The sequence below is a fragment of the Larus michahellis genome, chromosome 2 (assembly GCF_964199755.1).
Source record: "Larus michahellis chromosome 2, bLarMic1.1, whole genome shotgun sequence".
In the NCBI taxonomy this organism is placed as follows: domain Eukaryota; kingdom Metazoa; phylum Chordata; class Aves; order Charadriiformes; family Laridae; genus Larus; species Larus michahellis.
This window is the reverse complement of record NC_133897.1, coordinates 118,486,297-118,509,141: the sequence shown is the minus strand read 5'-3', so window position 1 is coordinate 118,509,141 and position 22,845 is coordinate 118,486,297. Positions and strand designations below refer to the sequence as shown.

At 40.7% G+C, this 22,845-nt stretch overlaps 2 protein-coding genes across 7 annotated transcripts in view; one reads left to right on the top strand and one right to left on the bottom strand.

Annotated features, from left to right (window-relative positions):
* Positions 1 to 401: 401 nt before the first annotated feature.
* RIOK3 (RIO kinase 3) lies at positions 402 to 12,026 on the bottom strand. 2 transcript variants are annotated; one of them, XM_074576842.1, is made up of 13 exons: positions 11,681 to 12,026; positions 10,665 to 10,786; positions 9,674 to 9,819; positions 9,453 to 9,557; positions 8,825 to 8,934; positions 8,018 to 8,161; positions 6,990 to 7,117; positions 5,649 to 5,834; positions 5,008 to 5,167; positions 3,930 to 4,010; positions 3,752 to 3,841; positions 3,272 to 3,379; positions 402 to 1,755 (listed from the first exon to the last, which is right to left on the bottom strand). In XM_074576842.1, the coding sequence occupies exons 1-13, from the start codon at positions 11,744 to 11,746 to the stop codon at positions 1,654 to 1,656; spliced, it is 1,548 nt and encodes a 515-aa protein (XP_074432943.1). In that variant the 5' UTR covers positions 11,747 to 12,026; the 3' UTR covers positions 402 to 1,653. The 2 variants fall into 2 exon arrangements, with proteins under 2 accessions (XP_074432943.1, XP_074432942.1); XM_074576841.1 differs by having other exon boundaries at positions 5,649 to 5,837; positions 11,681 to 11,885.
* A 4,933-nt stretch (positions 12,027 to 16,959) lies between these two features.
* Positions 16,960 to 22,845, top strand: part of TMEM241 (transmembrane protein 241) — a 58,108-nt gene continuing 52,222 nt past the window's right edge. For 4 of the 5 annotated variants that reach the window (XM_074576831.1, XM_074576834.1, XM_074576832.1 and 1 more), the window contains exons 1-3: positions 16,963 to 17,119; positions 19,483 to 19,529; positions 22,060 to 22,137. In XM_074576831.1, coding sequence (XP_074432932.1) covers positions 17,048 to 17,119; positions 19,483 to 19,529; positions 22,060 to 22,137 — 197 coding nt within the window. In that variant the 5' untranslated portion in view covers positions 16,963 to 17,047. Of the gene's footprint in view, positions 17,120 to 19,482; positions 19,530 to 22,059; positions 22,138 to 22,845 lie in introns of all 5 variants that reach the window. The other variant, XM_074576830.1, reaches the window with a different exon arrangement.

The window sequence follows — 22,845 nt, the reverse complement described above, 5'->3', positions numbered from 1 at the left end:
TTGTATTTAACAGAAGCTTTCAGTCTTCCTGAAGGGGTTAGGTAACCGTAGCGCCTCCCTCTCAGTACCTCTGTTCTTTCCCCAATATCATTATTGGGGAACTATTTCACTGAGCAATTAGGAATAGACTTAAGTCTCCCAAATACCTAAGTTCCTTTATTTCAAAAGTAAGGGGTAAATGCAAGACAACTGTCTAATTTAGAAAAGGGAAGAGGATCCAAGTACTGGGATGAAACTGGCAAAGACATTGAGGTTGTTTACTGTTTATGTAGTACCCACCAAAATTGTAATTTTTCTATTGTTTTAATGAATTAGCGTAGTCCTACCGTAGCACTGCTTTAGTGCAGCACTGAGGATCAATGAAGGCTTGTATGATGCGAAGAACCACGCAAAAGCACCACAAGATCTTGAGTTTTTACTTTACCACCAGTTTTCCAACAACAACAAAAAAAAAAATAATAAAAAAAGCACTTTCACAGCACACTGTGAGAATGTCATGTGTAGCAACACTATATTCTGCTTGATAAAGAGCAGCATCAGAAACAGCAATCCATTAAAAAGAAGTTGATCAGAATTTCTTAATTCTGAACCATCCCAATACATCAGTTCATTTTTAAATGTGTTGTTTTGGAGAGAAACATGCCTAGATTTTTAGAACTTGCTAAAATAAAGAGGCTGAGATTAAGAATAAAAGCATGAGAAAAAGACCAATTTGAGTATTCTTTTTGCACTTGTATGCAAAAAGGTTCATTGAAAAATAATGATGACCAATATTTAGCTTTCATAGTCTATAAGCATCTTTGGGGTCAGTAAGAATGTTTGATGTTTTACCCAGAATTTCCAGTTAGAGACAGGATTATTATAGAGATTTTTTTTTTTCCACTGAGTTCTTGGAACAATTTATGTATTAAAAGTGAAACTAACTGAACTTACTCTTTGTTACACAACTTGGATGCAGCTCTCAGATGTTCCTGGCCCATCACCAAAGACGGCCTCTGCTGGTTGGATTCAAATCTGTTTCTCACGTAAAACCCAATTGTATTTACAGAGGTAGAGCCACATTCTGTGTACTTCAAACGAAAAGGTCCAGACTTTTGCATATATAAAGACATTGGTTTGTTAAATTAACATTTTCATGTTATGGCAGCACATAGTTTGGCTTTCCATTTTGCCCTTGGTGGAGAAGGATTAAAGGTTTGCTGACATCACGTCCATATACAATTTTTAATTAGTTTTTCAAGCAGCAATAGGAGAAAGAGAGGGATTCCCCTTGTTTGCTTTCCCACTAAATACTTTAGATGATCTAAATGATTTTTAAATAATTTTTTTAAAAAACTAAAACAAATAAGCTCTGAATCATGCAAAATATGACCACCTCAGCTACATTAGTCTAACGTAACTGGGCAATTGTTGAAGTTGCCAGACTATCTGAAGAGGTAGTGACAGTCCATTCTCACAGTGCCAGCCTGAAGTGTGGGCTAAGTTAAAAAATAAAACCACCGAGGCATCACCGTATGCTCACTGTGTTTTCCATTTTGGTATTCCCAGTCAACCACTCTCCCTTGACATTGGTAGCTGACATTTACCACTGCACCAACATAGTCAGAAGCAGTACATTTGTGTTTCGTTCCGTTAGCAGCTATGCACTCAGTGCTATTCATCATATATAGGTGGGTCTCCATCGCTTGAAAACATTGAGAGTTTCTTTCCATGATTCTGCACGTGATCTTCATTCATCTTCTCCAAAGCTTCAATCTAGAAAGCCAAAAATAAATCCATGCTGAAATCATAAAACCATGACTACACCAGAATGTTTCTGAACAGTGTTAAAAGGTAACTTCAGATGACCGATCATTTCTATTTCAATGATTCAGTCACATGTATGGGGCAATATACTTTGGAAATATAGTTTGAAACCTCTGTTCTCAGAAAATTAGTAAAAGGAGTAGCACTCCTTTATAGTTTCATGCTGTATAACTGAAATGCATGAGTTGCCAGGAGGACTGGATGATTCTTATGACTCCAGCCGTATTCCCCGAAGTACAAAAGCACCCGTTTCTCCAACTCTGAACACCTCTACTGTAACTCAGCAAATCCATCAGCATTGGAGAAATTCCAAGTAATATTACAATTACAAATCCACTGCAATTGCTTTTAATGGTATACGCTGAAGACAGTTATACTTAAATGTTTTGTGCAATCAACGTAACAACTAAGGTAGCTTATTATCTTCAGATTGTTATATTTGGATTACTTCCTATTGTACTCCAGAGGAGACAGGTTTAGTTACCAGTGACTAAAGTCAAAATCTGAAGTTTAGGGATAGGCTGCTCAAATTCACCTAGATGTAAACAGCAACATAAGTCTTTCCCATAAAACTTCTAAGCAAGAAAGATGATGTAAACCAACAACAAAACTGACCCCCCACACCAATACTAACAACACAGCCAGTGAGGGAATTAGTTTTTGCTTCACTGATACAGAAGGATCTTGGAACAGTGACACTGTGTTCCCTTTATGCCTCTCCCTCTGTTTGAGCAGCTGTCCCAGGAGTTAACTAATTTCAAGCTCCCACCTACTACATGCTGGGCTAACATAAGCCTACGCTGTCATTAGGAATTGATTAGAACTGACATGTAGACCTTACTTTAATTAGTGAATATGGGAAATATGGGACATTTGACAACTTATTTTTATAAATGTCTGGTATCAGGATGCACACTTTGAGGAGTTACAGCTAAAATTTGAAAATTAAAAGCCAAAGGTGATCGAAGATTCCTAGTCCATATTTCTATTAGCATTATTTTAGGCTTGAAAATTGATAATGCTAGACTAAACTTTAAATTCAAGTTAAGTTAAAATCTAAAAAATTATAAATAAGCAGTAGAACAATTATTATTTTTAACCCAGCCTTCCTTCCTCTGCACAACCTTTAATACATGTAAGCAAAGAAAACAAAGCTAGCTTTTAAACTAAAACAGATAACTATATTTTCCTTAACACTGAAAGAAGCAATCATATGCAACATGAAGCCTTTTATACTTGAAAGCAGGGAGATCAGGAAAAGTGGTGGAGAGGTCTGTCAATCTGAGTTTCAGAAAACATTTTTACTATGTTGAAATTATCGAGCATAAAGAAAAGAAAAAAAGATGCAGAATGATTGCTGAAATTGCACTCACACACTAGTCATACAAACTAAAGTTGGAAAATTAAGGTATTAGAATAGCTCCTAGCTAACAAATTCAAATGTTAGACACAGATAAAGCTGTACCTCTTCTTGGAAGTCTACTTCATTGTCAGCTGTAATATTAAAACCTGAGACAGCATTGAAGAGTTCACGCTCATTAAGTGCTTCTGCCACACCTCCTTTCTGGAAGAACTAGTCAATAAAAAAAAAGCACACATTAAACACTTTTCTACACAAAACAAAACACTCCTTTTCCTTCCCCAAGTTACAATTACAATATTTAGTCAAAATGATATTTTTGTTTTTGTTGACCTACCAATGAAAATAACTGAAAGAAGTTTTAAGTTCTAGCGGTACCATTTTATTCTTCAAGACTTTTTTCCCTTTCAAAGAACACCATCAGTACGGACAATATACAAGAGTAATCTTATATGTAGGTGGTGGTGATCTTTTTTTTTTTTTAAAAACAGAGTTGTATTCGTTGATTTTTAGTTACTTCTGAATTTATTTTTATCTTGGAAAACATTCAGCATAACAGAGGATTGTCAGATGAAGAGGACCTACCTGTGACACATTCCTACAGTCTCTGAACAAAAATTCAAGTCCATGAGGATGGGTTGGCTCCACAGACTGACTGACATCAATAAGCCAGACCTGTATCCACAGGGAGATAGCAATTCACTTTGCAATAACATTTCACATCAGATGAAACCTTTTCTCCCCACATGAATAAGCAGCTCACCTTCCCATCATGCCAAAGCATGTTGTATTCACTCAGATCTGCATGCACCAGGTTGCACTCCTTATACAACTGTTGCATCATCTGCAAGGAACCAAATTAATGAATGAAGTACGCTGTACTCCAAATAAATATCGTTTTCACGACTATAACACCAAAAAAAGCCTCTCCCCATTCACCCACCCAATTTACATCATTTTTTCCAAGTCGTCAACGAAGTTTCACACAGGGAATTGCAGTTTTGGTAAACTGCCATCAAGCTAAGCTTTTATTACTGAGCTTAGCTTTGGCAAGTCAGAAGAATCAGTCTGGTAAACTCATATCAGCTCTGCCAACCAGTCCAAGTGCACGAGACTATCTGTAAACACGTTCTCTAAATATACCTGTCATTCCTATCACACAGGAAAGGAGTCTCACAGTTTTAGGTACTGAATCCTAACTGGTATGCATATTCACTTAAAACATGGTTGTGTTGCTCTACTGGTCTCAAAATTTCAGGCCCAGACCATTCATATTATCAAGCTGCTGGGTTGGTTGGTTTTTTTTAATGTCTACAGGAAGCTAATAGCAAGTGGACAGTTAGCAGGTACATGTTTGAACCAGTTACAGCTGATAATACGGAAGTAAAGTATCCACCATGCAATCTTCTAATTCATTCTCCGATTTCTAGATTTATTAAAAAGGGGGGTGGAGAGGGGTTTATCATTGGAGAGTGCTTAAGCATCGTAAATTAAGTTGTTTGGTAAGCCCAGAAAGACTTCAGAGAACTTCCTAAACCACATACTACTTCTCTAAAAAGAGGACTACTTGCTCATAATTCCTCTGCTGCCAAGTATCTGTTTGTCACCAAGTTTCAGCACATTTTCTACTCAGACTAAGATTAAATTTATTAATTTTTTTTAGTGCATAATTTCTTATTTAAAGTCACACATTAAACAGCAGCAAAATAAGCCTTTGGACTCTGTATCTTGAAAGTGATGCAAGCACCCTGAAAAGTAAATAAATGCTGATTTCTCCTTTAAGTTATTCCCCTAAAAGAAAACACAACCCAGAATTAGAGGAGAAATCAACATTGTCTTACATTAAGAACCTGATAGTAGGCCTTTTTCATATCTTCACTACTAAGCGTTACATCCTTTAGTTTAGGAGCTGGGACTTGGTCCTGGCCAATGAAAGACATAACCAAGACGTGTTTCTTAAGGATAACCACTTGAGGACAAGGAATTCCTGCATTTTGCATTCTGTGGATCAGAAAACAGATACTGATTAAGAAAAACAAAATAAAACCCCCAAAACCCTGCAGCTCCAGTTCCTGCTTGCTCATTTCCAGTCTTAGAGAGCTGTGCGAGAAACTTGATCTAGAGTCAAAAAGTCTTTGAAATAGACTAAATTGAAAACTGAATGAAAATATATATTTCACATAGGAAAATTCAGATCTTAAAGTCATAAGTAGGTCTGAAAACGCCCACTGAAAACCAATTACTTTTACAGGTAGACCCTGTTAACTTTATGGGCTTGTAAATTCGGCTGCCAAATCCCTGAAGATGCTGACAATTCATTAAACTGTACGAAACCAGATGCTTACTCAACCTGTGCCAGGTTATATATTATTTAGCCTAAAAAATCAAATCTAAACTTCTACCCAGACGCAGTGTATCTTTCTTAAACAGAGAATAAGAAACCGAGGACATTTGGCAACTACCCTTTTTTTTTTCCCTTTACCTTGTTAAGTTATGCATTTCCTTCTCAGCCCACATACGAATAATCTTTCGTGGATTCAATTTACTGAAGCGGTCTTTAAATCTGTAGTCATCCTTAATATATTTGTCACGGTTCTTGAATTCATTAAGAGTTGTTTTAAACACTTTGATGGCACATTCTGGAGGTATAACTTTATCTTCAGTTGCACTTCTCGTGGAAAAAGTCAAATATATAACAAAGTTAACTATTCACATTTTTACAAGCAAATGCATGGTTTTAGTTGGGGAGGGGTTAACATTGCAAGAGATAGCAATTTTTAATATAAGAGAGGAAAAGATCTGATTTTCTATCAAATTTGGAAGCCAATTCAAGTTAAATTTATAAGAGTTCTATGATTAAGCTTATATATGAAACTTCAGGTTTTAGCATTTTGATTATATGTTGCTTACCAAATAGGTTCCATGTCCCAATTTGTTACTATTTTACTTAAATATCATAGCTAATAAGAGCCCTATTAATGGATGTACTTGCGTCAAGAAATTACAAGTGAGAAAAGTCTTGCAGTAGAACAATGATGGTAGTATCACAATGTTTTGTTAAGCACCACAAAGATATTGCCTACTGAGTAATACTAAGCAAAAGAACACTCCTGAACATCATTCAAGCAAAGATAAATTAAAAAAACAAACAAAAGCATCTTTTCTCCCCACCCGCAAATTACCTCTCTCTTGACATCTCTAAATGGGCTACCTGTATTTGGGCTTTATTAGTTCTTTCTTACCTCACTTTAAGCTAGTGGTGTTTCAGTGCACTACAATCACTACTAATGTACTACAGTCATTCCACAGCGCAGTAGTCTTTAAAACTGGACTCTTGCACGACTTGCAAAGTAAACAGCATCCCAACACTATTCTCAAGGTAAACCAAAAGTAATAAACAGCACCTCCACTGAACTGCACAGATGGAGCTGATAATATAGCGATCCATATGGAAAGACAATCTTCAGGTAGCCTAAGCTCATCATGACAGCTCTGTAGTCCGCGGCAGGTCAGTGGAAAGAGTTCCTCCGAATCTCAAGACTTTTTTTATAAAAGGAGTATACGTTTTTCCACAGAAAGCTATAGTGGATTTCCCCCCGTTCATTAAATGCTCTCCAAGGAGGAAACTGGGGATTTTTTTGTTACTTTACAATTGGTACCATCTGGTTTTCAGAATTTATTATTATCTCCATGTGTATGAATACAAACTTTTAAGTCTTGGGAATTAAAAAAGTGCAGATGGTTTTAAAAAGCAGAAACCACAAAAATATTTAAACAATCTCTGGTACTTAAAGCTACTGTCAGTAACAAACAATATACTTACTTTCCTCCATACGCATGAAAAACAACAGATTCTTTTCCTGTGCTGATACAGCCTGTAATGGTCTCCAGCATTCCAGAATTGACCATCTTGTACAGAAGTAAACGCGTTTTAGGATCCACTGCTTTCTCCTACAGGCAAGAAATGAATCATTAAAATAATTCTTTGCTTTACAGTGAGCTTAGAGTATTTATATACCACAAGTATTCATTCAGCTAGGTGGAAAGAATAATGTATTAAGAGCATTCTCTCAACTGGTAGAGAGAAAAAAAAAATGCAACACAAACCAAACGAACACATGAATCAAAACAAAACTGCTCCAGCACTGTCATACTAAGATTTAATACTCTCAGGTACTTTGTCAGCTGCGTAGCATACACAGTATTTTATCAATTACACATAAAGTACAGACTGTGTCCCGAGAGCACTTTCTATAGTGTTTTCAAGAAGTCTTTACAAACCGTAAATCACAATGTCCCAAATATTATGCTCCTTTTATATCAGTAACAATAAAGCAAAACACACAAAGCTGAAGAAGTCCACAGCAAGATTTACCAGATTTACCAGGATTTTCCTGCTCTAAACTCACCCATAAAACACATGAACTGACTTCCTAAATTATTAAGTCAGATTTTACTTGGTCACATTATCTTCCCGAAACTTGATCAGACAACAGATATTTGGAGCCACATGGTTCAACTGCAGAGGATTAGTCCTCTGGATGGTTTCTATAAATAATCAGCTACAATGAATAAACTGCCTAGAAATTAAGAGACAAGTTTAGAAAGACAAAGAGGAAAAAAATGGAAGCTGCTTGCTCTTATTTTGATATGGCTCTCACAGTAATGCAGCTCAAATAAAGACAGGCTTTTTTCTAGTAGGAGCTGGCTGATACCATCTCCTTCAGCAATGTTAACACAATATTGCTTAACTGTTTTACTAAAAACAGAATGTTTCAAGGCATTACCAAAACAGTGTTCAGCTGTTACACAAGATAAAAAGTATACAGAGAGATTTTATTAAAAACATACAGCAGTGGAGTGCTCCTTCTTTTCATGGAGCCTTGCACTTCGACGTTCCTCAGAGTACGCGTGTTGCTTTAAGGCATTGAAGACTTGATTTGACAGCTTTAAGTCCATCCCGATTCCATCCCCAACTTGGAATTCAGGTGCAAACTGCAAGTAGAAATAACTGAAGTTTAAGCATTGTTACTAGCAGACACCAAGAGTTGGCACAAGCAGGAATTTCTCTGATTTGCAAAAAACCTAGGGTAGATTATGACCTATGTGAAACCCACTTTGCATAATGTTGTCACTATGTTAAAAAACATATTGCTCTAAACTCAGAACTCAAAGTTCTGCCCAAATTGATATGAAATTACCTAACATCCTGTCAAAATAACACTTGCAGCATTTCCTTATTTGCAGAAGTTGTACCAGCTATATTAAAGAAAACAGAAGGTATCTACTATGGATAAACAGACGGAAAAGCTGTAAGTCAAAAAACTGACTGAAAATGAGTTACTTGGATCAACAGCCAAAATTAGTTAAAAAAAAAAAAAAAAGAAGTAGGTTACACGACAGCTGTGCTTTTCAAAAACAGCCTTGGTGTTTTATTTGCCTGTGTATGAAACTTGCTGATAGTTTTGTTCTGCCAAAACAGTTCTATGTAAATTCTTGAATCGTGATCTTTAACAAGCTATTATTAAACAAGAAACCTGCACAACTGAGACTACCAATTTGAATAACTAATCCAGACACTGCATTGCACAGATGGACAAGCATTAGTTCTTTGGTTGAATTACAGCATTCCAGTTTTATAAGGAAGTTTTCACTTACATTTTCCATGCGAGCAGTGTTCTTTCTTCCACATACCACTTCATCATGTTTAGTAGTAATATCTTTTCCTTTTCCTATAAAGCCCTTTCTTGGTGTTGTAGTAGGTTTATCTGCCAGTAGTGAGAAAAATAAATCTAACTTTACACCTACGCAGACATAACTAATGCTTATAAAGACTCCACAATGCCCACAAGACTAACATAATTTTATTTATTAAACAGAATAAAATATTTTCATTGTATGATCTTACCCTAAACAAGACAGCTTCTTTTGCTGTGTTATGACTTACTTCTCTGGGGTGTCAGACACACTTTGGTGTGTTAAAGACAGGGATATTCAATATTATGTGCAGATGCCCCTAACCAAATGTAGATGACAGATATGCATATCCCACAATACTTTCCATGTACAATAGTTATTTTACTAGATTCAGCCACCAAAGCCAACATACTGGCAGACAGAAGCCTGAAGTTACCCACCCAACTTCCTGCATAACACCTCCCGTTTAGGTGACCTGATTTTGCATACAACTGGTATGTCTCCTGACATTCAAAAAACCTGATTTAACTATGTCATGTTCTTAGGTCTATTAACTTAAGGAATTGCATTGTTTAAAACTGCCACATACCTGCTCTATAAGGATCATGACGGGTATCTTGCCAATCAACCTCATCCTCTGAGCTGTCACTGTCATAGGGATGCACCTTCCGATAATTTTCAAAGGATATAGAGACTTAAGAAACAAAACAAATAAGCAGGTCTGTGATTATCAGGAATTTCCTACTTCCTCACAGCTCTGTCAACTTAAGCAGAGTGCCAAGAATATCTCCATATTTCTTCTGAGTGTACCTTTGCTATCTCCATTGATCTTCTTCTCTTCACGCCGAAGCTGTGCATCGTACTCCCTGTCAAATTCCATCTGCAGCATCTGAGCTAGCATTAGGTCACTAGAAGTGTCAACATTTTCTCCTGTAATAAACGGTCCTTCAGCAACACTAGGTAAAATGAAAACAGAAATTTAAAAAATTAAACACAGTAATTGAAACAGATTTATACCATTTCATCACTCTGTACAAAAAACTCACGTACACCTGCATAGAAACTAGTGGATCTCAACTGTCTGCCCCCCACCTCCAAGACAACACTAAATATTAATAGAGCATGACTTAATTTCTCTTTTCTACTCCTTTACAATGCAAACATTATTAAAACTTTTACTTGTTTACCATTCTGCAAGAAGCATTAGGCTCTATTTTTAAGATGCCCTTCATGAAAGTGAAAAGAAGATATACAGGTGTATATGTGTGTATATACATATTTATAAATAAATAAAAACCATTTTAACACCCCAGAAACCAACAAAACAGCATTGCTTTGCTCTGCTTCACAGGAAAGACCACAGGCAAAGTTTGTATGAGCTTAGCACTAGTAAGCTCTTGGCCTACGTTTAGAGCTCCCAGGTATGAGGAGGATACAGGTGATACACCTGACAGTTCTAGAAATAACATTGTACATTGTTAGTAACAGTTTCCAAAAGGGAAGAAAAAAAAAATTCTGACAACGCTTCTCAAAACACAGCTTACAGACTGCCTTAAGCACCCAAAACAATGTGAAGAAAATATCAAGAAAGAGGGAAAGGTGACTGAGAAGAAAGTCTAAGGAAGAGTTTTAACTGGGGAAGCCATCTTCATGGAAAAAGAACTGAAGAAGCAAAAGTTAAGAGGCAATAGGCAAAGCACTTCCTACACCACTACACCTTAAGCGCACAGTAAGAAAATGCACAAGAGATAAAAGATGGCTTCACAACTACGAAGGTCACTAATCCAGGATTTAAACTTACGCAACAACTTCAGGAAAAGCAGCATTTTCTTCTTCCAATTGCAGCTCTTTTGCCAGCTGTTCACTCATTACATCAGCAAGGGAACATGATATTGATGTTGTATTAGGGGCTCCCCACGGACACTGTAAATAAGCATTTTATTCATGTCAACGAGAAATGCAGTGGCAACATAATAATCAGGATAATTAGCAATCACTATCTCTAAAATAAGCTCATGTAATCTTATAAGAGCTTGTCTTCTACGGATACTTAGAGAAGTATGATGAACTAAAGCACAGACGATACCTCAAGGAGCAGTTCCATAAACTCAGTAGGGAGAACTGTGATTGAAAGGATGTTGATGGTTACTTACTAACGGGAGGGGGGAAGAGTCAGTTTGTCAGTACCTCCTGAAGACAGAGACAAAGCCTTCCCAGAAAGTTTGCTTACAAGCGTACACAGAGACCATGTAAAACTTCTCTTGGAATAACACAATATTAATGGCTTAGGCACAGCTTCCTCCCCGGTTTCTAGAGCCCCGAGAGGACAGCCATCATAAATACCACTTCAAAAATGCAGAAGCAGGCACACAACTTTGGCTGGGGGGGCGGAGGTTGGGGAACGATGAATCCCAACCAAGTCGTGACCCACTCTCCCAATAACCAAACTCACTGAGATCCAACTCCCTGCTCACCAACAAACAGAGCGTGGAGCGAAGCCACTCATTTATCAGGCTCCAACAGCAGCTCTCTCTACCACGAAGATAACCTCCGGGAGCTGGGAACCACGCCAATGCCCCGTTCCAGCTCTTGGCAGCGGAGCCAAAAGCGCTCCGTTCGCCAAATAACCGTGACCCTGGTTTTGCTGGCACCGCTCGACGGCCTCAGCACCCACCCCCCGGCCCCCCCGCCTCAGAAGGAGGGAAGAAGGGCAGCAAGGCCCAGCCGCCGCCGTTAAGGCCCGGCCCGGCGGGCCCGCCGGGCCGGGCCTTAACGGCGGCGGCTGGGCCCAACGCCCCTCGCCCAGCCCGCGCTCACCTTGCTCCGCCAGGCGGGGCCCGGCCCGGCCTCGGGGGGGGCGGCGGCAACTCCTACAGGGTCCATCTGCGCATGTAAGGGCGGGCGATAGCGGCGACAGCGGCGGCGACGGGGGGCTCTCCCTCAGGGCAGCGACGCTCCGAATGCCGAGTCTTCCGGGTTCTCCCTCCGTCGTCCTCTCTCTCACCGTCACCTGCCGGCAGGCTCTCCCATTGGCTGGCGGCCGGGGGAATCGCCCGCCTTTTCCGGTGATGTCAGTAGGGCGGAGGATGAAGCGGAGGATGAAGCGTCGCTGGGGGAGGAGGCGCAGCCGCCGCCATGGCTAATGGCTAGCGCCTGGTGGGAGGGCGATGGCAGCCCGCCCGCGGAGCTGTGTTGATAGCAAACCAAAGAGGATGACGTCGGATAGGTGACGTTTGCTTTTATCTAAGGACGTAACCAAGAGAAGGCAGGGGGCGGGGAGGAGGAGTAACCCACCCCATAAGTGAACAAATGAATTTGATCCCCATCCCATAACTCACTGTAAATACAAAATTAAATACTTCGTATGTGATCATCTTGTCCCTAAATGAGGGTTCTTCACCCCGTGTGCGGGAGCCAATCAACACACGGAGTCGAAATACGTATTTTTCTTTCAGTTCTGTGGAATCAGGTCCCGGGCATTTAACAACAGGTAGCACACCTCACCTTTCAAACCGCCCAATATTGATGACAAAATACAGCTGATGGGTCAATAATGATTCATTCATTAACTACACATGCTATACTCCTAACTATACATATGGGCCGAGGCCAATGGCATGAGATTCAACAAGGCCAAGTGCCGGGTCCTGCACTTGGGTCACAACAACCCCATGCAGCGCTACAGGCTTGGGGAAGAGTGGCTGGAGGGCTGGCCGGCAGGAAAGGACCTGGGGGTGTTGGTCGACAGCCGGCTGAATATGAGCCAGCAGTGTGCCCAGGTGGCCAAGAAGGCCAATAGCATTCTGGCTTGTATCAGGAATAGTGTGGCCAGCAAGGCCAGGGAAATGATCGTCCCCCTGTACTCATCACTGGTGAGGCCCCACCTCAAGTACTATGTACAGTTTTGGGCCCCTCAGTACAAAAAAGACATTGAGGTCCTGGAGCATGTCCAGAGAAGGGCAATGAAGCTGGTGAGGGGTCTGGAGAACAAAGTCTTATGAGGAGCGGCTGAGGGAGCTGGGGTTGTTTAGCCTGGAGAAAACGGAGGTTCAGGGGAGATCTTATCGCTCTCTACAGCTACCTGAAAGGAGGTTGTAGAGAGGTGGGGGTCGGTCTCTTCTCCCAAGTAACAGGCCGTAGGACAAGAGGAAACGGCCTCAAGTTGCACCAGGGGAGGTTCAGGTTGGATATTAGGAAAATTTTCTTCATTGAAAGGGTTGTCAAGCATTGGAACAGGCTGCCCAGGGAAGTGTTTGAGTCACCATCCCTGGAGGTGTTTAAAAGATACGCAGATGTGGTGCTCAGGGACATGTTTTAGTGGTGGACTTGGCAGTGCTAGTTTAACAGTTGGACTGAATGATCTTAAAGGTCCCTTCCAACCTTGACGATTCTATGATTCTACACAGATCTAAGCTCATGTTTAAAACATTTAGGGAGGCTACCTGATTAGCATGCTCATTATTCACAAAGGAGTGTGTATTTTAGCATTACAGTTATCCAAGGTTAGTTTGGGATACACTCTTGGCTTGAATTTGGTCCAGAAGTTATATTTTTTGCTATCTTATGTCTAAGTTGGTAACTGCAAAAGAATACATAAGACACACTGTTTCATTTCACATCCTATTCAAGGTTAGGTATACGTCTTGATGCCTCAACCATATCCCAACGAAAACTTCTTGATAAACTTTTAACTTTGTTCTTTAGACAGCAATCTGACACCTGTTACACCTCAATTTTACATGTAATGTTTATCTGGAAAATAGTATTGTGATTAAAATGCCCTTTTTCCAGGACAGGGGCAACTGGATGGTGTTTTGCTACAATACAGTCGTTATCTAACATCTGCTCAAGCAAGTTTCCCAACAGGAAGGAAGCCTAGAAACCTCCTCAGGTGGTTGCCATCTAATGCTTGGGAAAACTGCACTTTTAGAAGACTCTGGTGTAGAAATTTGTGAAAGTATTTACTTCATAGCCAGCTATGGTATGTGGGTTTCAAGGTCTCAGTGTTTTTGAGCCTTGACAGGTGCAGTGATGAGGAAGAGCAAGACTCGGGCACTTGACCCAAGCTGGCCAACAGGATTATTTCATACCATGAATGTCACATTCAATATAAACTAGAAAGTTTGCTGTATAGTGCTTTCTCTCCATTGATGGCTGCAATCCTGAGAACTTCTTGCCCTGGTGCCGGACCCCTGAGCCCTTCCCTTCCCCCTGCAGCCACAGCGCTCACAGTGACATTTGCTGTCCACTGCTGGGAGTGCAGAGCTTCCTACTGATAGAATTGGATGAGTATAATCCTTGTATATTTTATGTTGGTATCAGTATCCATATTGGTTCTTTAGTATTATTAATGTTAATTATTTAGTCTTATTCTATTAAATCTGTTTATATTTCAACCCCCAGGTTTCCTTTATTTTTCCTGATTCCCCTTCCTGGATGGGGAGGGCGTCATCAGATGATAGAATAACTGTCTAAACGACAATAAATTGTTGTGGGTTCCTCAAACCATAACAGTTACACATCTAGCAAAGCCCACGCTGCCAAGGTAGGCCCAGCAAAAGCAGCTTTCATCGATTCTCAGGCATGAAAGAATCAGCTTTGTCAGCCAAATTTCATGTAATTTGTCCTTAACAACCTGCAATGACATAAGACATTACAATCTCCCAAGACAATCTGTTCCAGCATTCATAACTGCAGAAAGTCCCCAGCTAAAGGGCAGACGTTTGGAGGAGGGTGGGGACCCAGGTCCTAACACACAACCTGTGTTGTGCACAACGTAGGACAGGCACAACACAGGCCTGTGCCACGGAGTCATTAGGGTAGCCGAATCTGGTGATGCGGTACCAGTGTGGTTCTTATCTTTAGCCCTCACAGAAAGAGATTATTTCTTTCCCTTTACAGACACCTTTTGGGGCATGAAGATTGCTGCCATGCCCGCTTCAATCTTCTTTGGCTAAATTTATCAGTTTTATAAACGAGCAGAATGTCAAAGCAATGTCCTGCTGCCCCAAGAAAACCATTACTTTAGCACAACTGTAGAAGCACTGACTAAGAAAACTGGTTTTGGTAGTTTTTGATTCAAAAAGACATTAACAATGACTTAATATTCCTATGTCTTTTTATTCCGTTTTTAATTTTCAGAAATAAGTCTTTTGTATTAGTCTCTTAAATATTACCTGGTTGGGCCTTGACCCCACGGCCTCTTATATGAATGGATCAAGCTTTGAACTGAATTATATTAAGAAGAAATGTTCTATAAAATTACATGTAAACAAAATAATTTGCCACACATTCATATCTCCTAATAAAAATAGTTAAAAATATAGATAGAGCAGAAACTTCCCTTCATATAACTCAAAATAATTCCAAAGCTGCATAGCAGTTACTTAATATGTAATTCAAGTTATTCATGATAAACAACACTGTCAGAAATGTATATCTTCATTCTTAATCCCTCACTGTAAGTAACTTATAAGAATTCAAATTTGCTTCTGCATTTTGCTGTAGGAGGATATATCATCTTTGCCTGAGTCTTCCCCTTTACTGAGAAATACTGCAAGAAACACAGAGATCTATCACTGTAATGTTTTGCGTGAAAATGATACTGCACTAAAGTAAAAAGTAAAAAGTATTCGTATTACATGCTTACATTGCTCTTTGGTAAATTTTTTCTTACACTATTTCAAAGCTTTACATGCTGAATTTGTGGTGTAATGTAAAGTATACTTTTGTCTGCAAAGGACATATTTGACATGCATACAGATTTTCAGAGCTTTTTAACACATGGTCTGCAAAACGGTAATGCTGTTATCACCTACCCTGCCATTTCCATCACGTCCGTTATTGTGGCATGTCAGAGGTCTCTGTAGGCCTGGATGGACCAAACCTTTCAGCACTGGAAATTCAATGTCTGTTTTGGGCCACCTCCTTACAAACCAGATAGGATGCTTGAATTTGTCTTGGTGCCATGGAGACCATTCAGCTGTTGCACTCTGTCTGCTGACTTTGTCTTTTGAGGATAAATGTAGCAGGTTAGCCAGGCTCATACTGTGGGCTGGATTTGGCCTCTGGTCTACCAGTTAGTGCCCCCCTCTCCCGCCAGTTTAGGCCACACTCAGTTCCTTACTTATGCTGTTTTGCTCTATCCTCTAAAAACAGGGTGTTTGTGTGCAGAGACAGCCCTGTACTTTGCATTACCCAAGCAAAGTCAAGGTGAGAATTGCAGAGGTAGGGCCTTGCTAATACCAGATCTGGGAAGAACAAGGCTTACCTAGGCCATAATAAAAGAATGCCCGGTAATTGTGACTAGGTGGGGCACGTCTTTCACTGCTTCTCTACCTCCCTGGGATATTTATAGTTTACACATCACTGATGAATCACAGAATCACAGAATCATAGAATGGTTTGGGTTGGAAGGGACCTTTAAAGGTCATCTAGTCCAAAATCCCCTGCAGTGAGCAGGGACATCTTCAACTAGATCAGGTTGCTCAGAGCCCTGTCTAACCTGACCTTGAATGTTTCCAGGGATGGGGCATCTGCCACCATCCTGGGCAACCTGTTCCAGTGTTTCACCACCCTCAGAGTAAAAAATTTCTTCCTCCTATCTAGTCTGAATCTACCCTCTTTTAGTTTAAAGCCATTACCCCTTGTCCTGTCGCAACAGGCCCTGCTAAAAAGTCTGTCCCCATCTTTCCTGTAGGCCCCCTTCAGGTGCTGGAAGGCTGCTCTAAGGTCTCCCTGGAGCCTTCTCTTCTCCAGGCTGAACAACCCCAACTCTCTCAGCCTTTCCTCATAGGAGCAGGGCTCCAGCCCTCTGATCATTTTTGTGTCCCTCCTCTGGACCCGCTCCAACAGGTCCATGTCCTTCCTGTGCTGAGGGCTCCACAGCTGGATGCAGCACTCCAGGTGGGGTCTCACCAGACCGGAGCAGAATCACCTCCCTTGACCTGCTGGCCACGCTTCTTCTGATGCAGCCCAGGACGCGGTTGCCTTTCTGGGCTGCGAGCCCACGTTGCCGGCTCCATTCCCGGCTTGTCGCCCCCCGGTGACGGCCCTGTCACGGCCCTTTAAGGAGGCGGCGCCCGGCGGCGGGGCCCGGTGCCCATTGGCGCGGCCGCGGCGCCACGTCTCGCTGCCATGGCGGCGGCCGGCCGGGCCCGCGCAGGCGGGAGGCGGCGGTGACAGATGTATCTGAAGAGGCCGGCGGGCGGCCTCGCCTTCTGCCTCTTCTACCTGGCCTCCTGCTTCACCAACAAGGTGAGGGCGGCCGCGGGGCCACCCCAGCCCCGCAGTGGGAGAGGCGGAGGAGGCGGGGGGGGGGCGTTGGGCGGTTGATGCGCCGTAGCAGGAGCCGGGGGGGGGGGGACGCGCCTGAGGGGGCGAGGTGCGTGCAGGCACCCAGCAGGAGGAGGAGGAGGAGGAGGAGGAGGAGGAGGAGGGACGGTGGCCTCCCCTTGCCCTGGCCTGCTCAGGGATAGCCGGCGCGTCAGCCCCTCCCGGGCTACCCCACCAGTGGAAAAAAAAACGCAAGTATTTCAGCCCAAAATCACGCCGGTGCCCGTCCCCCTGTGCCCTCCTCACTGAGGAGATCGCTGTCTTCTCCCGCCGGTCTGGCGTCTCTCAGCGTGCCATGTCTTCGCCTTCCCATGACGTGTGTGTTTCAATAATGGCATATTTAAGACATTAAAGGGGTGACATCATTATTATTCAAACGAATAAAATGTTAGTTGTAGAGCCAGAAATTACGCCACTTTGAAAGCATCAGAGATGCTGAATGTATTTGATTATTGAGTATCTAGCAACCACTGAACGCACAGACGTTTCCAAAAGATCAGTGAACTGGAGCAATAATACCAAGTATCCAAGGGAAAAATCTGAAATATTCAAAGCACTGGTGAAACAAATATTATCTTCCACAGACCCTTTGGCAGTTTGATTAACCGGCAAATTAAGGACGAGAAGTCTGTTTTCCACTGTGCAGCTTAATTGCCTGTTGATAATGCTGAAATATCTATGCAGAAGGATAAGTAGGCTGAAAATGTCTATGTTGTGAATAAAATTGTATAGTTTAAACACAGTTTGAAGTAGCTTGTTCACCCTCGAGGAGGAACTAGAGTAACTACTCGGTGTCCTATTTATTAGAGAGTGTGTCTGTGTTTCTGGTGCAGATCTCTGAAAGAAAAGATGTTTTTGAAGCAACTAGGGCAGTAGGGATTTCCAGAGGGAGAGTAAGAGTAAAGCAGCATTTTGGAGGTGAAAATGGAATCTCTTCTAGCATTGGCCACTGGCTCCAAGGTACAGTTGCCGTTAAGAATGCTCAGAAGTAGACTGAAGTCGAGATGTGAAGCAAAGTTTGTAGGGAGAGATAATACACTTTATTTGACAGGCTGCTGGGAGCAGTGATTAGTTAAACAGAAAGGGGCTAGGAGAGCTGCCAGATTGCGTCAAGTATTGGAAAAAGTGCTTAACTATACTGGAGAGGAAGTTGGAAGGACTTTGACATAGGGCCTCCATTTGCAAACCTGAATGTAGTTTTTAGTGTATAAATAACCAGAGTATAGGCCTTTTAGTTGTTGCAGGTGGTATGTAAATGCAAGTTGGGGGTATGGACACCTGCAGGTATATTGTCCTGATTTAAAACCCATGTGGTGGTTCAGACAAATGTATGTATGACACGACCCTTTGTGAATCAACATGCTTTGTCATGATGCCAGCTTCTTTTTGTCTCTGTGTATTGATGCTTCTTAGCAACACCCCCCCACACCTAAATCTGGACCTTGCAATGTGCTCAGCACAGTTTCCTCTCTCGTGAAAGCTTTCAGTTTCTCCTTTTGCCATTGACAACTTGGAAGGAATGGCAGGTACCTTTCCTTGCCTCTGAGGAACCTTCAGTCATTCTTCTCCTTTGCAGAAATAGTATTTATATGCTTCATTCGGGGACGTTGTTAGATCCTGATATACACATCAAAAAAAGCATATGTATTTCTGGCTCATATTTGCTTATATACGTATATAGTGTGAAAAGACATGAGCATCCATACATGCAGACCCTGACAAAGCATACTAAAGCAATGACACAGAGGCTTTCCTTTTATCTCCCATGTATTAAACCTACAAAAGGCTTTACGGACTGCTTAATATTTTACCCAAAACAGTGTGTGAACAGAATGTTAGGTCTGTAAGACGAATTAATCATCAGGAGACAATTAGGTTGAGATTATTGGTCTTGACTCTGCTAAAGATTGCCTCTGTGATATGATATGATTTTAAATGACAAGTGCTTATGTCTTTTAGTTCCTGTTAATCCTTTTCCCATTTAGTGTGATGCATGGAGTGTGCTCAGAAAGTGAAAGAGCAATTGAGAAGGTAGCCTTCTCTCCATTGTTCAGTGTGTCCACTCCACACCTCATGTACTTTAGTGTCTGCTACCTTCCACAGTGACTGGGGCAGCATCCATCAGTTCTGACTTGGGAAGAGAAATTACTGAAAACTTTTTTTTGTCTTTTTATTTTTCTTTACTTTGTTAGAAACTTTTTGTGTTTTGTTTCTCTCACGATTGCTTGTTAATGTTGGAATGCTGTAGGTGTTTGATGTCCATTAATTTGGTATTTGTTTTCCAGTATGTCCTGTCTGTCCTGAAATTTACCTACCCTACCCTTTTTCAAGGGTAAGTACTGTTTTAAGAATACAACTGTTTGAAAAATTACTTAAATCAGTAAATGTCTTGCAGTTCCATGCTGAAGCTAACTTTAGTACCTCTTGTCATTACTGGCTTTTGCTGTCTAGAGAACATACTTCATGAAGCCTTAGTAAAGCATTCATTAATGTGTCTTGGTTAATTTTTAAACATCATGATGATGATGTAATTAAGATATACAGACTCCATCATTTCTCATTTTCCTGAAAGTCTTATGCTTCATCATAGAAAAGTAGCAATTATAGTACAGACTGTCTTCTTTGGAAATGGCACTCATGGATAATGTGCAGTTGTGGTGTATTCTTTTGCTATGCTAATGAAAACCAACCTTAAACCCATGTTTAGGCATACCATGTTGCTTATTTTCATGCTTAGCCATTGTTGTAACTCTGCATCACAAGTCACTATAATATCTTAATGATTGTAATGAGAAACAATGTTTTGTCAAATATCCATATATACCATCAGTGCTGTTAATAATTTGTGAGACATTTAGTGAAAAGCTGGCCCCTTAAAGTCAAGATTTCCCCCATTTGTTCTTTTGAGAGAATAGTAAAGTCTGCAGACACTGGATATCTTTAACTGCTTTACTGCTGCACATCAGACAAAAATATAAGCCATGCTGTGCAGCCGCAGGCCTGCAATCAACTAATTGCCTTGGGAATCTCTATTTTCTTTGAGTGTCCTCAGCTCTATTAAATATGCAACAAATGCTTTCTTCGGTTCTGACTCACACACACACAGATTGTCTCTTGGACAAGAATTTTATCATATGGGGAAAGGGTTTTGGGTAATGTATGTAAAATAAAAGTGTGGTAAATCAATAGTAAAAAAGCATATCTCAGTGTCAAGCAACTGCCTTATGGTATCTGTGTTATCACAGTTATTTCCTTTTTCTATGATTTGGAAATGCATCTCGGCATCTTAATATTTTTCCATAAGTTCTGTCTTTTAAAGGTGACCTTTTCTTGAAAATTCCGAAGTGGTTCAGATGCACTTTCATTTAGAGCTATGATGGATGAGCAAAGGAGGAAAAGAGTGTTATTCTCAGTTGGTGCTGTTATCGTTTGTTGGGAACTGTTAACTAACTTCAACTTCTGTCCTTAAAACCTGAGACAAGAGGAAATTCTTCACAATAAAGTTGATGGCAATTCATCACTGGCTTGGAACACAGCACGGTCAAGCCTGCAGCAAACATCATGGATACCTGGCTTTTAATCTCTCATACGCTCCTCACTTAAAAAAAGTGAAATGAGCTGTGATAGTGGCATTGAGTATTCATCATACCCATGTAGACAGTGAACTTGCTCTTTTCTGACACTGTCCAACTGTATTTAATACTACATAAAGTGAATACTTGTTTATTTGTGTATGTGTGGGAGAGATTTTAAATAACTGCTTAAATGCATTGCAATGAATGGGAATAATAAATAAAATCACCTCTATACCTGTTACAGATGTTAATGTGATTTAACACTGTAGTACAGTTTCTCTCTCTGAATTCTGCTAGATGTTCAAGGAGTTTCATCCAAACACGTCTCTGAAAACCACTAGCTTAAGGAAGAAGGAAGCTAGTAACTTATTTTAAAGCTTAAAAAAATCAGTGTGCATCACTACTAATTTTAAGTTATCTGCAAGCATTTCTATGGTCTCGCATACTATTTCCATAATAGACTAAGGAAGACCTTTATAGTAGGGTAAGTCATTAGATAGATAAGTCAATGCAGAATATATGTAATTGTTATATACCTTTTCAATGAGAAAACCGCAGTATTGTGCTTTATATGCGAGGTTATCTGGCTGTAAAGATGTTTTCTCTAGAGGCTCTGAATCAGAGGCTCATGCAGCATAACGATGTTATTGTTGATGGCACTTAACTTGGTGCTTGCTACACAAGATGTGGGAAGGGTGGGGGGGGGTAAAGGAGTCTGAATTCGAGGGAGTTTGTAATCTAAGCTCAGCATGAATAACCACGGGAAGTCATAGAGCTAATGTCTGAAACAACTAGGACTACACACATCATCCTGGGGGCTTATTACTTCAGCTGAGGTGAGTTTTTAAATCCAGAAATCACGTTTATTTGTTCTAAAAATAACAGTTTATGTATGAAGATATTCACCCCTTGTCACAAACCTTGCCTCACTTGCGTCTTCAGATCATCACAGCTGTAACATCTCTATTATTATTGTAAACCTTGTGTGGGAAGAGATAATACAATGGGGATTAAGTAACATGACTAAGGTAATTGTAGTAGACGGTAATTTACAAAACATTTGAAACAGGAGCTGGAAGAACTAGAGTATTAGAAAATTTGGAGGAAATGAAGACTCACAAAAATGCTATATTTAAAGGGGAATAGTGGCATCCTTGGTAACCTGGAGAAACAGTAGATAACTAGAGTCACGGGTAAGCTGTGAGAAATTCTGTGGATTCTAAGGTCATGGTCCACATGGTTAAAAAGGACAAACAATTCAGAGGTGCTGTTTTGTTTCTATTTTAGGTGGCAGACATTAGTGGGTGGACTTCTGCTTCATGTCTGCTGGAAGCTGGGCTGGGTGGAGATAAACTTGTGTTCAAGGTACGGTGGGTTTTTCAGTATCTGCTGAATACTTGCTTTCTGTAGCTGGGTTACAACATTGTTGGTTGTGGAAGTTACTAACTTGCTAAAATAGAAGTCAGTGTGTATGCCTGTGTATTTGTTCTGCTTCACAGTTGTAGGGCAGATCTTGTGGTTTAGGCTAATGAATGTTCAATGACACACACTTCAACTGGTTACTAATACGAAGTGGATTCAATTCAACCTTGGTAAGACAATCAAAAAAGCATAGCCATTAGTGAAAACTATAAGGATAACTTATCCTTAAATTAAAACCCATCTGTTCACATCTCTTCCCTGGATTATTTTATAGTATTATAAGAAAAACCTTGGTAATGTTAGTTAAGATCATTGACACGTGCTTTCCCAAAACCTCAGTGCAGCGAAGCCCACAAATGTGATCTGCCTTTTTCTCTAAGTGTGTCCCATAAATGGGAATCACTCACCCCCCTCAGCAAAAGCAGCCATTGCAGTACAGGATTGATATAATAATCAAACTCCAAATTAAAAGGTCCTGTGTAGACAAAAATCATCTGCTTGAACTGAGCATGATGGCGACTCAGTAGAGTTATCCAGCATACTGTACTCTGCTTAGGTGGATCCATTCTGTGGTATGGAATGTGCCATATCTTTTTTTATTTTGCAAGATGTTATGATTTAGATGATGTGTGTCCACAGCAACCGGTGAAT

What these genes read in the sequence shown, in the direction of transcription:
- RIOK3 (XM_074576841.1), bottom strand. Translation starts at nt 11,746, where the DNA reads ATGGACCCTGTAGGAGTTGCCGCCGCCCCCCCCGAGGCCGGGCCGGGC. An exon ending in GCTTTTCCTGAAGTTGTTGC is followed by an intron (nt 9,820 to 10,664) that starts GTAAGTTTAAAT and finishes CATTTTACCTAG; the next exon opens with TGTTGCTGAAGGACCGTTTA. An exon ending in AGAAGGAGCACTCCACTGCT is followed by an intron (nt 7,118 to 8,017) that starts GTATGTTTTTAA and finishes TCTTGCCTGTAG; the next exon opens with GAGAAAGCAGTGGATCCTAA.